General features: G+C 41.2%; 1 protein-coding gene and 1 long non-coding RNA gene across 4 annotated transcripts in view; one reads left to right on the top strand and one right to left on the bottom strand.

The window, feature by feature from the left end:
* Positions 1-15,746, bottom strand: part of LOC129737335 (uncharacterized) — a 182,852-nt gene that overhangs the window by 109,537 nt on the left and 57,569 nt on the right. The gene's annotated exons all lie outside the window — the stretch shown is intronic.
* BEAN1 (brain expressed associated with NEDD4 1) overlaps positions 5,629-15,746 on the top strand; it is a 63,589-nt gene continuing 53,471 nt past the window's right edge. The window contains exons 1-2 of one of the 2 annotated variants that reach the window (XM_055726424.1): positions 5,633-8,233; positions 9,278-9,352. In XM_055726424.1, the coding sequence (XP_055582399.1) occupies positions 8,071-8,233; positions 9,278-9,352 (238 nt within the window). In that variant the 5' untranslated portion in view covers positions 5,633-8,070. Of the gene's footprint in view, positions 8,234-9,277; positions 9,353-15,746 lie in introns of both variants that reach the window. The other variant, XM_055726425.1, reaches the window with a different exon arrangement.

Here is a 15,746-nt window from a genome sequence, read left to right as displayed (position 1 = left end):
TTTCTGTTTTCTCCACTGATACTTAAACCACAATTTCCCTCTTCAGACAGAAGCCAGCTGTACTGGCTTTCACTCACCTATACTCTAGAGTGGTCATTCACAACTGCTCCTTTATAATTTCATCCACAATTTTGAGAATATCTTGTTTTGTCAAAAGGATACACAAAGGCTGACTAGAAATTGATGCAGCCAGTCTTCTAAGTGTGGTCTCACTTACCAACCTTTCAAGTGCTGCAGCAGCCCAGTTCATCTGATTTCTTTTTGATATCTTCTTACTAGTTTGTGCCGTGCTATTGTTTGCTCTTTCCACTGCATTAAACACCATGCCCAAGCTGTCAGAGACAAAGTTTTATCCTAAACTCCATTATAATCTTTTTGTATTGTAAAACCCTCAGGGTTCATTCCTTTTTCTGTGCTTTGCTCTGTTCCTTTTATCCCCAAGCCTGCCTTACATTTCTCTGCAAATGAATTGCATAAGCCACCTAACTGCCCCGGTTTCCCAACTCTCCAAATCGTTTATCACAACGCTTCTCTTTCCTAGCAAGTTCACTTGCTAGGAAACCTCTGCTCTTGAGGTTTTAAATTAATTGCCAGTTCACTTATCCTGCTGCACATTTATTTCCACAGGTTAGAACTATTAAACAGGAGAATACATTATATCCTTACTTTATCCATTAATAGTTTATAAAAAAATACGTCTGACTTCCTAAGTGATGCCAGTCTGTCAGGATAGAGGGAGAAACACAACCTGGAAGTTGCTGATATATTTCTTTTATTCAGTTTCATATAAAATCTGGCTGCATTTAAATCATTCTCTGTGCAAGGTTTTTTTCTGTCACTGGTTTCTGCTTCTCACAGCAACTCCTCTCAGGCAGGAGCCTCACCATTACATAAGACTGAGCATCACTTCCAGCACCTTATTTTACCCTTGCTTTTGCATGCACAATGCCAGTGAAACCAGGTCTGAGTTGCACAAGAATTTCATGAGCCTGGGGGTGGGTCCCCAAGCATTTTGATCTCTCATCTGCATCTCTTCCTTGCTGTTATGAAAAATGTTCAAGGTTCCAGTGAGGAACTTTGCGCCTTTGTGAATTTATAAATATTTCACCATCTTCCAGAGGTCCTGCAGATTCACAAACACTTCATAAATAAAATAGTAATAAAATGGAGCAATACTGGTTTGTGTATTCATCAGTAAAACACAAAAGACAATGAATGACAGGGGTTTTACTTCACCAAGGTACACTAAATATTTCTTGCTACCACACAACAGTTTTGGAAAGATAAAATCAATTTTAGAGTCACATACAGATTTTCTTTTGCTGCCATACTGGCTTTTTCTCATTTGTACTTTTGTTTTAAGTTAACAAATGCATTGCTAGGTTCATATGCCTGCCTACACTAGTAATACTGCAGGGCGTGCCTTTTTTCCCCAAGAGCTCTCTATCAAAAGGCACTTTTAAAAAGATTACTGATAGTAAATGGCAAATACTTCACTTTAGTGTCCATCTGTAAAAAATGAGAAATATATCATAAAACTCCTAACCTCCATGAGGGTTACACTGACCAACAATCTTTCAAATATTCAAGAAACCAGTTTGTAGTATAAAGCTTTCTTTTATTTTGCTTTTGTTTTCTCCTTCCCCGTGACACCTGACACACACAATCAGGGCTCTGCCTGTGCAGGACGTGGTCTCCATAGCAAGTAACCAGCTTTTACGTACAGCCCTCCCCGAGATCACAGACACCCTCACCTTAGGAACAGGTATCAGTGTTTTATGGGACTACAAGTGGGTCTGATCATCCAGAGGTAGGATTTTTAGCACTGAATGTGACACCTATGTCAAAGAGTGGACCTACAACATATAAAATGTTTTGTAGTATCTAACATGCAGAATTACTATTATTACTAGTGCTAGTGGTGTTACCTGATTTTAAATGCTGTGTATGACATAATTCAGAATTTCTTTTTATATATCTGTGTCTATTTATAGTTATGTAGCTCCAGGGACACACATATGTTATTACTTGTTAATAACCCATTGGCCATCTTTAATTCCAGAAGTACCATTAGAACTTAAGATAAATTCATACAAGGACTCATGGAAATAAACACTGAGACCGTGCATTCACCGTCAGATGCTTTAAGGTCCTTGAAAGGTCAACACAAAATAAATTGGATAATTAACTATATATTTAATTACTGAGTCAAAGACTGAGAGGGAAAAGAACACTGAGATCAAATTTTCTATTCTACATCCTTAAACATCAGTTGGCATCGGAAAGATTGAAACCACAGACAGACAGGGGAAATATTATTGGCTTTTCAGTAACAATCTTAGACTCAATTATTTCCTAGTGTGTACACAGGAATTAAAAAAAAAATGTACAGAAGGCAGCAACATCATAATTCACCATCTTAAAATGTACAGAAGGCAACTACATCATAATTCACCATCTTCCTCAAAAGTCTGCAAGCAGGTGAATAAATAAGAAACTAAATCTGGCCCCATTCCAAAGCCTAAGAGCATCTTTTGTTCCACAGAAAAAGACAGTTGGTAGCTTTAAAAATCAGAAAAATAGCCTCTGAGAATTTGCCCATGACATAAAATTCCTACAGAATACTTTCTTGACATAGCAACTATAGAAACAAAATGAAATGCCTCTTCATTCTAGATCTCATTTCTTTACATGACATGTAAAACAACACGACTCCTGCCTTTGGGCCTTGATGCTGCTGTAAAATATTTTTTATTGCTATGTTTCCACTGTATTATTAATTTAAAATTACTTTTCCTCTTGACAGATTTTATGCCTAAAGAACTAAATCACTTGATTTAAACCTCCAAAAAATATTTTCAAAATAAATTTACCTGTCCTATAAATGCTAGCTGAAAAATGTTATACAGTAACTTTATATATTTAAAATGGGATCCTTTTCATCAAAATAACTTTTAGCATAGAGGCATTTCCTTTTGCTGGTAATTCTACAATACATCCAAACTCAAAAAATCATTAGGATCTTGCTGGGAATTCATGTGACTGATTGTATTCAAATCCATTGCTTGAAAATTGCTAACCTGAAAACTATCTTCACCCTAAGATTTCTTCGAAATGTGATTTAGTGAATATTAAATAAAAAAATGAATTTAAAAATCTAACCACCCATCCTACCCCTTCAGGAATTTCATTCACAACAGATCTGAAAACCATAACTGATTTCATTGCTCCCCATTGCCCCTGCATGAAAGCCAGCATTAAAATGAAAAAAAAAAACAACCCAACAACAAACCCAATGAAAATGAGGAGTAAAATGTGGACAACTGGTACAAAAAATCCCAAAGCATTACACACAGACTGGCCTGAACAAAGGGAATGATACAGCAGTTGTGTTAATATCCCAAGCTACAATGCACATGTAATATGTCTGACTTTAAATTCAGATTTAAAATAAATAACTCAGATTTCAAATTGAGTAAAATCCATGCTCATGTGAGGCTAATCCTGCTCACTATACTCATGCAAGTAGCTCCACAGGCAGTGAAATGATTTCTAGCGTAAGGCAAACAGGAGTTACCTTGAACCTGAAATTAGCCATCTGGATTCCTGCGTGCCTTCTCTGAAGTGATTATTCCCCTCAGTTCAGCACTCGAGAGACCACATCTGGAGCATTATGGGCACCTTTGGGTTCCCCAGCACAAGAAAGATGCTGATACACTGGAGTGAGCCCAGCAGAGGGGACCGGAGTGTCTCTGTCCAGGGAAAGACTGAACCTACTCGATTTGGCAACATGGAGAAGGTTTGGGGGATCTCACTGCTGCCTTCAGCTACATATCAGGAAGACACAGAGAAGAGGGAGACAGACTCTCTCTGGAGATACAATAATAAGGGGCAGTGGATACGCATTATAACACAGAAAATGCGGATTAGATGTAAGGAAAAAAAATTTCACTGTGAGGATAGTTACCATGGGAATATGGGCCAGAGAGATTTGAATGTCCCACTTCGGAGATATCCATGACTCAACTGGACAAGGCTCTGGACAACCTCCTCTGGATCTGCTTTTAGCCAGAAGATGAACAAGGTGATCTCCAGAAGCCCCTTCCAACCTACACTGTTCCACAGCTCTGTGAGATGAATGGGAATTGTATGATGGGAGTAAGGACAGCAAAAATAATTAGTGCACAAATTTATGCCTACAAATATCAAGTTTATTCTGCTGCTCCATTCTTCAATGGTAAATGATGTTTAAAAATATCTGAAAAACAATTCCAAAAAGTTTGAGGCTTTTCAAAAAAATTAAGTTGAGCATAAAAGTTAGAGATTAAAGACTCTCCATGCAAAAATTACTTTTTTTTTTTTTCATATTTTAAGTAAATTTCTGAGAAAGCAGAACAAACATCTGGGGTTTTTTCCTGAAAGAAAATAATTTGAAAAATTTTCCTTCAAAGGATTCTTTTTATTACAATTCAGAACACAAACAGCTACGAAAGTATGAGACGCTTCCTATGAAATTCCAGTCCCTCTTTTCCTGACCTCTTGTTTTCAGCAGCCAGCACAGATTTATACAGCCTGGTCCACTACACAGTGGAAACTCCCAGCAAGATACTACCTTAGCCCTGGGCCTGGTGTAATCATCTTGCCCAGAAATGGCAGAGCACTGGGAATGCCCAGCATTTCTGGCACTGCTGGTCTAGCACAGGTGCAGGGCTAGCTGAGCTGGCCCACGGCCTGGCCAAGTAACGTGAAGGCAAACATATCTGCATACATTTGGTGATGAGACGCCTACAGCAGCTAGCACTGATGAAATCTCACTGCTACTAGATCAGTGCTATTACCACCACCGAGGCACTGAATTTTCTATACAGAAAAGACTTCCCTGTTCCCATAAACAGCGATTAATCAGTTTTGCTCATCCTGAGGCATTTTATGTAAGGGTAATTCTATAATCAAACCAACGTTAACACCTTTTCCATTAAAAAAAAAAAAAAAGTGATGAACAGTATCCCCAAAATGTCTCATTACTAATCCATAAAAATTCCCAGTCAAAAAGAGATCTTGTTATAGCAACAAAATTTATTTTGCCTTACAAAATTCGACTGTCACAAAAAGTCCATGTGGGTAGCACAGCATCAGTTCAGCACTGAGCTCCAAGAACCTCAAATGAAACCACAGGAGACAGTAAGCCGAGTTAAGGAGGTCTGTCACTTCAGCAGACTGCACTAACAGTAGAGTTTTATAATGAAGTCCCTAGACCGAAGAAAATGTAAAATCATCCAAGAATAAAATTACCTGTCTTCAGCAAAAGTTTCTCACTGATTTTCCTTTATCAGTAAACTGGGAAACACCCACTAAGGATGGCAACTTAGTACAGTTCCATCCATAAGGAATGCCCTTCTGAACTTCACCTAAATGTAGCTCCTGGTCAGTTACCCTCCCTATTTCTAAAGACTAGGAAAAAACTTCCCTAAGAAACTGACAGAATTCAGATTGCACACACAGGCCATAAACCACCAGAGACGGACACTACTTTGGTCCTCCTTGTTTTGTAATGTTATCAGAAAGACAATCTAACCCACCGTAAATAGCTATGAGCAGCAGAAATGCTGAATATTTTTTATCTTTGTTCCAGCTCTCCCAAATGCAGCCCATAAGTAAACTCCTTTGTAATAAATCCCTTATTTATGGAAATTTTTCTTTAATATAAATCTATTTTACCAAAACAGAAAAGTAGATGCAATTAAAAAAAACACAAACAGTGTAAACTACCCATAATATCACTCTGACACAACACATCACTGCTGAAGTACTGCACTAAGTCTGCAAATGAGTCTGGCCTAAGCCTACAACACATCCAGGTTTCATTCAGGTGCACAACTGAATGAGAAAAACAGGAATCCCTAAAAAGTGAAAAACTGCCACATCTCCATGCTCATCTGATGCAGATATAGAAATTAGTGAGGTGAGCAAAACCTACAACATTTAAGTAGATTCAAGATGAAGATGCTGAGTATCAGCAAGTACCAATAAAGTTATTGTTAACTGTGACAATGTTTCTGCAGGCTTTGATGGATCAGATGTTGTACATTGTGGTGTTTGACCCAGAAACAAATGTATGCTGTGTCAGAAGTAGTTGCAACTCCTACTAGAGATAAAGGACATGACTCTCACAGAAAGGGGTCTAAAGCCAGGGCAAGAGAGGGATTTTTTCTCAGAACTGTCAAACACTAAGCAATTCCCCTGCGTTCAAAGTCAGTTACTAAGGCCTCTATATTTTCCACAGTTTGTAATTTTATGTAAGTTTATGTAATTGTCTAAGCGTAGATTTTTCAGTCAAACATAAGACTCCAAGTCTGTCAGTATTAACTTAATATCAGTACTATGGCTAAATGTAAGGCACTGTTTGGGAACGATGTCATCAGCAAAATTTGCAGAAAGCACTAAAGGTTAGAAATTCCTGAAATGTAAAGTGAAGAAAACATTTTCATATCCTTAAGTATTACATGCATACATGACTCATCACATGCAGACTGAGGCCAAGTAGGCACACATCCAAAAAACCAACACACAGAATATCAGCTCTTATGTGTACATAGCTTGACACCTTCACAGCATAACTAAACAACAAAGAGCCCTAAAATGAATCCATACAGTTTGCATTTATTGAAATAATAGAGAAGGAGTCTTTCAAGGAGTCAAATATTCTGAGGAGCTTAAGAAATTATCACAAGATAACTTTTGCAGCAGCATTTGGAGGGATTTTAGGGTAGAGATGTGTTACTTAAGAACAAAAGTACGATAGTTTCAGCAAAAGGTACAGGTATCCCTGAGCCATAATGAAACACACATGTAAGTTTCCAGTAAACCCTCATTTCCACCACCTTAGACTTGCTTAGTGCTTGCCTGGATTTAAAAAGAAAAGGGGAGGGGAAAGGTGATCGATGACAGCAGGAAATTCTTTACACAAAGACCAGAGCCCACAAGTTTTACATCCACCCCAAACTCCACTACAACTCTGAACACATCACTATGGAACCAAGGAGATATTAAACAGCCTAGATATCGACAGTGAAGTTGTTCCAATGTGAAAGAACTTGCTCTCTGGACTACAAAGCCACCCAGGGGCAGGGAGGTAAAGAAGGCTGCCTACATACTCATGGAGTATCCATTTCCACTGCCCTCACTGACAAGCAGTTCCAGTGGGACCACTCTGCAAGTGCCTGCAGGGCTTAACGCATTCACAGGAGACAGAAACTGCCAGTATATCTCCGTTCCTAAAAAACCCCAAACTGGTGACAAGGCGTGCCAAAAAAGGCCTTGTTCCTTGCATTCTTTACCTAAGCAGGAAATGGCATGCTTTCCTTAAGAGGTAGACAAACCAATTATGAAAGCTCATGTTCTTTTAGTACCCACCACAACCCTATTTTCTCCGTCTCTCGCACTAGGGCTTTAACATTCACAATGAGAAACGTTTCCAAGATCCCTGGTAACAAGTCGATCTTACTACAGTAAAGTGGTTTTAGCTCCTACTCGGACTACATTCTTCTCCTGGCCCCGATCCAGCTACAGCGACTTATTTCTTCTGCACTGCTCGGATAATCCCGTCCATCCCCGCGGGTTTATTCCCAGGCAGTCCCCTCCCTTTCAGCCCCACGGGCTGGGCTGGACTCGGCTTTCAGGAGCCGTTAACCCCGTACAGCTCCTTACCCAAGCTGCAAATCCCCGCAGCATCCCTAACGCTTCCCTTCCCTGTCCGCGGGGCCGGTAGGAGGCCGGGGGAGGCGCGGAGCCGGGGTTACTGCAGGCCCCGGGAGCTGGGGAGCACCCCCCGGCCGGGTCAGCCCCCCCATATGTGCAGCCCCGACCACCCCGCCGCCGCCCGGGCCGGCGTGTGGCCTGCGCCGGCCCCGCCGCCCCCCGCCGCGCCCCCCGCTCCGCTCAGGCCGGGCCGCCGCCCGCCCCCCGCCGGCTCCGTCCCTGCCCGCCGCGGCCGGAGGCAGGGCAGGGGAGGGGGAGCGCCGGCCGGCCCCCGCGGGGCGGAGGTCACCCGCCTGCCCCCGCCCTCCGCCCATGGGCGCCGGCTCCGTCCAGCCGCCGCCGCTCCGACCCCGCACGCAGGAGGAGGCGGCGGGGCGCGTCTCCCGGCGGCGGCTGCGCCCGCCTCGCCGCCCGCCAGCCTCCCGGGAGCCGCGGCGGAGGCGCATGGAGACGGCGGCGGCGGCGGCGTGCTGGGGTAAGGCGCGCCGGGCGGCCGGCGGGGCGGGGGGCGGCCTCCGCCGGGCAGGGCTCTGCCCCGGGGGGCGCGGCGGGGCGGGCGGGGCGCCGGGCCGGGCCGGGCCGGGCGGCGGGGAGGGGAGGGGACGGGAGGCGAGGGCCTGGCTTCCGCGGAAACTTTCTGCCGCTCGGGAGCCCCCTCCCAGAAAAGCAGCAGCACCCGCCGGCGGGGCCCCGGGCGGCGCGCAGCCGGTTCTGAGCGGGGAAGCCGGGGGCAGCTCGGCGGCGGGGGCGCGGCCGGAGGGGCAGAAGCCGGCACCGTCCCTGTGCCCGTCCCCGTCCCCGTGGCACAGGGGCCAGCACCCTGCCCCTGGGTGGAACGACAGCGCAGGCAAAACCCCGCACAGATGCCGTGTTACATCCCACTGACTACCTGGAGCTCCTGCTTTATGTGCATCTGCAGGAGCAAACAAGCCCATCTTTTAAGAAATCTAAACATTTTGTTATTTAGGGTTTTGCGTTTTGTTGCCTGCAAGTCTAAATCTTTGAAGTGCAAGTTATAAATATTAAAGCTTAAATGCATAGGGGGAGTACGTGTATCAAATTTTAGAATAAATTTATTCCAACCCAGTTTGACACACGCGCCTAATGTATTCAGGATGCACTTACACAAAATAGCGAACAGTTAATTTTACAGTTAATTTTACAATGGTAGGTGCCTGCTTCAGAGACTGGTGAATGACTTAACAACAATAATTAGCATATTTATATAACACATTGTTGTTTGTACAGGGGGGGTTGAATTTGAGAGGCACTGAAATTATATAGAATATTATTTCCTGAACTGGAGTGATTCCTGGAAGTATGAAGCAGTGACTTGCTTGGTTTTTTCAGCCCCATTCAAGCTACATCTGTGCGTATGTTCAGTCTGAGGCGTGTAGTCCTGCCCCAGAGAGAGTGGGTGCAGGTTAACACCACGAGATGTCTTCAACTGGCATCTGGTTGCAAAACAAAAACTAACTGCTATTAAGGGCTTTTTTTTCCCCATTTTTTCCCTCCTTAGTTCTTTTCTTCCATCTTCCTCTCATCTCTGGAAGCTCCATCCATATTGGAATAGGCAGCAATTATTCCAATCTCTGTAAGTAGTCTTTTTTTTTTTTTTTCCCCCTAACTGCATTAATGGCATGCCTTGCGGTCATGTACAGCTGTAGGAATAGTATATTTAAAGTCCTCTAGCAGATAAACATCAATCCATTAAAAAGCATATAGCTTCCTGACTAAGAAAACAACCGAGTTAACAGAAATGGACTTAACCTTGTGATCTTTATACAGACAAAACTCACAGAAATGAATGAGAGAATTGTCTGAAATAGAGGACGATGAAGTTTAGTGTCAGGTACAAGTACTTCATTATTTCCTTTTTTTAAAAAAAATCCTCCTTTTCAGCATTTTCTCCCACAAAAACAAATTAACGGATAGCTGCTAAAACTGATTTACAAATTAAGCACACTGACAGCAGTCAAAATTTATATTGTTTTGGCACTCAATAGTGAAACAAATGTGGCTAAAAATTACTTCCAGTTATTGAAATAAAACAATTCCTGACATTTGACTTCCTTCCACTCTCCTTTTTATGACTGACTTTTGTAGTTATTACATGAAAGTTTTTTGAAAAGGAAATATTATAGGAGCCAGTTCTGCCCACGTCACTGGTCCTATTTTGGCAGAAAACCACATGTATGCAGAGAAGCAGAGTAGCATGCCCAATCTCTTAGACAAAAGAATGCCTAATGATAAAAATACATGCACAACCATTAAAACAACCAAAATACCTCTCAGAACAAGTGCTGCAGCTCAAGAGCCACGCTGAAATGCTGTAATTAGATTAAGACTTAAGTAATAACTTTCAAGCCAAGATGCCCATCATGGTTGAGAAATCATATGATTACACCCAAAGTTTAAAGAAAGAATAGGCAAAAAGTTATTTTTCTTACTTTGGAACATACATAAAGGAACAACAAAGTCAGACAGCTATTATCATTCCCAGACTAGAAATATTATCAAGCTTAACGCTTGCTGCCACAACCTACCAACTTGGAGAAATTATTCATAGTGTCAGGACCAGCTTCTGTCAACACTAGATATTGGTAGGACCTCACCCTAAGATAACTTTGGAAACTAGGAGCTGAGTTTAGTTGGTAAATCTGAAGACAGTACAAAATGAAGTAAATGCCAAGTGTTCTCTTTCAGATTGCCTGGTAATCCCTTAAACTGCCAAAAAAAACATGTTAAAGTTGGGCTCAAGAGCAAGTGCAAAATTAGTAGCTACTGATTAAAGTCCTTCACCTTATCTGGCTACCTAATAGATGACCAGGCATCACCCAAGTTGTAGAAAATACATAATAACAATACAGAAATGACAAGAAATTGCAAATGCTTACATTAGTGTAGCTACATGTGGCAGTCTACTCATCTATTAGTGAACTGCTTGTAGACTTGGCAAAAAAATAATTGTGTGCTTATGTTATTACAGGTTAATATTGAAAAAATACTGTTTAGATTATTTTTCCACAGAACTGTTGGTTTTACATTATGCATTTCATAGTACTTCATTACGTATTAGGCAGTATATGTTTAGTTTAGGGATTCATATCAGAATAACATAATTTCTTACCCATTCTTTGATTCCATGATCCTTGACCCTTAAACTCAGATTTTTCCCTGCTATTGCCCCTCCCAGAGAGACCACTTCTTCATGGCAAGACAACTTTGTATTGCATTAACTTTAGATTAGTAGAGTTTTGTAATAGAACTATTTCAGCAAACAGTTCAGTGTAGTCTTGAGTATTGCCCTGATTTCAAAATGGGTACCTATGTCTCTTCAAAATTAAGTGTTCTTTAGACACTATTTTTGTTTTACTTTGGCCTTAACTGGGTACAGTTCAGCCAGGCCAAACATTCTGGCCTTCTACACAAGGGCTATCATGTTTAATTACTAATGCCTAGACTATGAATCGTTCCACTGACAATAACAGATAATATTAACACAATGCCATGTGGGCATTAACTAGGAAAAAAAAAAAAGAAGAAAAACCCCAAACAAACAAAACTGTGCCTTGTATTATGCTTTTATAGTGAACAACTGAAGAGACTGGTGTTATCCCAGGTTGTTACTATATACTACAGGAAGGAGACTACGTAGTGGACTGTTCAGCTATAAGAATTCACATATATCAGGTCCTAGACCTGTTTACTCTCCCAACACTGAATTTCCTGAGCAAGAGCAAAGGCCCGGGAGCAGGACTGCAGCCCTTATAAGTTGGCTGTGCCTCAAGAACACTGACTGCTCTTGTACAGGACAAAGAGACAGTCACACAGGCAAAGGCTATGCAAGCTAATACTCAGGAATGGAGCCATGTGACTTCAACCACACAGTACAAAGGCAGGTTGACAGTTTCAGCATTAAATGGAACTTTCTGATCAGAAATAAAATTTGCTATTAGCTTTGTTGCTTCAGATGTTTCTACAAGAAACGTTGGATTTTCTTTGCAGTGTTTTTAGCTTTTGATCAGGTAGGTATGTTCAGTTTTTAAAGTAAAATTGTCTCTAGAAAATATTGATGATGATTTGTATAAATCATTATTAATCAGCAGTCATGAACCTCAATCAGTGTTTCTAATACTTAAATGAAGGGGGCCCAAAACTGTCAGAGAAATAAAAAGGCAGACAAACGGTTCTACCTGAACTGCCCTGCCTTCCTGCATGCAACTGCCACCTCCACCTCCTCCCCAGCAGTTCTGAGAATCATCTCTGAAGACACTGATTGTAAGCACAGGTAAAAGCAAAGAAATCAACTGATTTTTCAATCAATTATCCAGATTGCCAATACATATCAGCTATTATAAAAAGATAGTTATTTTACAACTACTGACTATATAGTTACATATTTAAATATTATTAATCTTTACTATAACCATATTAACCTATGTCTCTGCTGTTGCACTTAAAAGCACAAGGAGTGTCCAGAGATACGGAAAACATTCATCTGGATGCATGGATCAGGAGAAACAAAACTATAAAATATTCAGACAGCATTTTGAATTCCAGCCTTAAGATTCATGTGTTATAACCCTTATAGATCTTACAAACTTACTCTTACTAAACAGAATTACCTCACAAAATCAAGAAGGAACAAAAGCATTCATACTATGGCTCTCCTCTTTCTGCATGAAAGCCCACCTAAGCCAGGCACAGGGACATAGTTGCTACAAAGGAAAAGTGCAGAAAATCCTGATCCTAAAACCTGTAGGCCCTTGAGAAGACACTTTGTATGCTGTCCCTCAGCATTTGCTCACACAGAGTAATAGCACAGCTGGCTGCCAGCTGTGTTGTCATTGACTACACTGCTGCTAGCTGTGCTCCAAGACCCCAAGACGATGGTGGAAGGTTGAATAAAGTTTTACTTATAAACAAGGAATCTTTCTGTACACAATGAAAATAAAATACTGTCTCCACTGCTGCATACTAGAGAGTCTGTAGCTCTTGTTCTTGATGGCAAATGCTGTATTTTTCCCAGAATGGCTTCCAGAGTCAGCCAGTTTAACACAGCTGTCTAGAGGCCCAGTACTCAATGAACATAACTTCACGTGCACATGCACAGGTGGAGCCGAGTGCCTCAGTTCAGACAGGTGAAGAAACTGGGTGATTTTGTGTCTGTGCAAGTATCTTACAGTGGTTCTGTTGGCTGCACCAGACTTGAGACATGCAGAAAGACAAGAGATTGCTGCAAGCCCTTGCATGACAGCTGTGCTGTGAGCTGGTGTCCTAGAGAGAGTACATTACGCTAGGAAGTTTAAGAGACAGACTTAAATCTGCACCAAGACTTCTGCACCCCACAGCAGCATATTCCCTTGCCCTTCTGGGATGCCTTGACAAGTGTCAGTGATCAAAGCACCAACATTTACCACCCCTTACCAGTCTCTCCCTTCTGTAACAGAGAATGCCAGAAACCATGTCTGTGATGGCAGGCAGTGAAGGAAACACACTGTAATTGCCCCCCTCTTCCCTAAGTGCACAGCAAAGTTTAATCCCCAGAATAATCTGCTCTTTATTTTCCTTCACTTATTTTTTTCTCAAAGTGTGGATATTTTCTGAAGGCACCAAAGAGGCTTCCATCTGTCTCTCCTTAAAGGCATACCCCGGATCTCCCTACAGTTTTCCACATTGCACTTCAGGCTTTAATGACTCCAACTGTGCAGAAGGGAAAGGTGTTCAAATGCCTCCAGAGCCACACCTCAGAATTCTTTGTTCTTCTCCCCTAATAAGTCTTATCCCGCTCAGTATCTTTCTGCCATCAATTTATTTTATGATGGCTTGAAATCATCTGTTACATCAAGAATGATGGTTTCACCTTTTCATTTGTTAGACTGGAATCTGCACTAGGAAGGTATCAATTTCTCTCCAAGCATGACAATTTCTCATCCATGGTTATGAGGAGGTAGGCTGACAACTCTAAATCGTTAATTTCCACTGTAACTACTGACTTAATGATTTTGTTTCAGCAGCTTCTCCCAACTCCTGCCTGCTGATTATATTTTTTTGGTGGAGAGAATAATAGATCAGAGTTAATACCTATGTAACTACTATGCAAGAAATACAGATTACAGTCCAACTCTACTTGCTATCAAATAAATAGAAATGATGCTTTGGTTTTCGAAGGGGATCTCATCAAACTGGTACAAGCAGCCATGCTGAGAAATGTCTCAGAGAAGAGTAGGGGGGAGGTAGGTTTTAGAGGTGCTGAGCACTATTAATTCTGGCAGTCTGACATTTCATTATTATATAATGATTGTATTTGAGCTGTACATTCAAGCACCTAAAAACGTACTAGATGCCCAGATGCCTTTATGCAGAGCATCTTTCAAGGAGAGGTGGACACCTAAATGATTATGAGCTTTTGTAAAGCCTACTTTGAGTCTCTGTCCTCAGATGCTTTGAAAATTTGGCCTCGAGTCCAGAGCTGGCAGAAACAAGCAATCCATTTGGCTTTAATAGCATTTATGCAAACAGTGATTTTAGCTCCAGGACTTCATACCTGTCTTGCTAGAACTTCCTGAAATCCCTCAGACTGCTTTTTAAAAATAATGACATTATGTGACATTGAGACACCTACAGTCTTCAATGACCTGTGTGAAGATAATTCACTGGAGGATATTCCAGCCAAAGCCAGTTGATCACTGTTTATTGTTAATGCAAATACTGCTTCTACAACACTTTGGGTTTTGACCTCTTTAATTCTAAATTTCTTATCTTTTATTTGCTGGTTTTAGTTGCAAGGATGTTAATCCCTTTAATTCTATCATTAAAATGAGGATTTTCCTTTCAACAATTGTTTTGCTTCCTCATTAGAAGCATTATAAAAAGAAATAGTGAAATACATGCATTTTAAAAATGTTTTACTTTGGAATCTCTCCTATTGGCAAGTAATCTTTTTTAGTTCCATGGTTTAAGAGAAGCAGCTCTGTAAGCATCTGATCTTTACAGGTTTTCAGCATCCTAGTTTTATTCCTAGCTGCAAAATTGTTACAGGATGACTTCTACTTAAAAGACCCAACTAAAACTGAAGCTTTATTGTTCTAGGACCCACACAAAATAATTAGATTTGTCCTTCCAGATTGCAGGTGTCTAAATAACACAAAAGGTGGGAGGAAAAAAAAAGGTTGGCAGAAAAATTAATTGCTTTATATGACACAGCCATTTACGGAGAAAGCAAGGCTCTCCTGGCGCCTGGATTGGTATCTGTCCATTACTTGGCACTGACTTGCTAACAAGCTACTGCACTAGTTATTTTCTCTTGGAGCATCTTTGTCCAATCCCATACCTGTGTTTATTCTTGGACTTGCAGAAACAGACTTGCTGCAAGACAATCTCCAGAACATTTATTCTGCTTCTACTTTTCATATGATTGTTTTATGTAGCTGTATTAATTGTCCACATACAACCTATTGCCTGTCAGGCTCACACATGATAGAGAAATATTCTGAAGTTACACTTTATCTCAACGTTCAGTTCCCACTTACTCAGGATAGAAAAGTAACTACAGCTGGCCTGTACAGTTCTTCTAGTTAGATCACAAATACAGGTGGGTCTCCCTTCCACTGGAGAACCCAAGAGATACATAGAAATGACATATTTTTTATCAGAAAGTTACACACTTATCCTGAAACCAGGACAACACTTCAATCAGTAAAACAGCTTTCTGAGTCATTCTCAATCATTTAATGGGATGCTTCCAATTTTTAAACATTTAAAACAGGCCCCAACTTACAGAATGGGTTAAATCAGGAATTTCTACAGCAAGGACTCAGGATCTTAAAGAGGTGAGCTTTACAAAAGAGATCCCACATCCTCTAGGGGAGAAAGTAATACAGCATGTGGCAGAGCACCCAGCAGACTGCAAGGTATTTAGTCCCAGTTTGAAGATTAGTTCTTACTAGGATAACTTCATACTGAACTTTGCTTCTAATCCACAC

This window comes from Falco cherrug, chromosome 14, assembly GCF_023634085.1.
Source record: "Falco cherrug isolate bFalChe1 chromosome 14, bFalChe1.pri, whole genome shotgun sequence".
NCBI classification, from domain to species: Eukaryota; Metazoa; Chordata; class Aves; order Falconiformes; family Falconidae; genus Falco; species Falco cherrug.
Note: the sequence above shows the minus strand (reverse complement) of the source record. Positions and strands in the feature narration are given on the sequence as shown.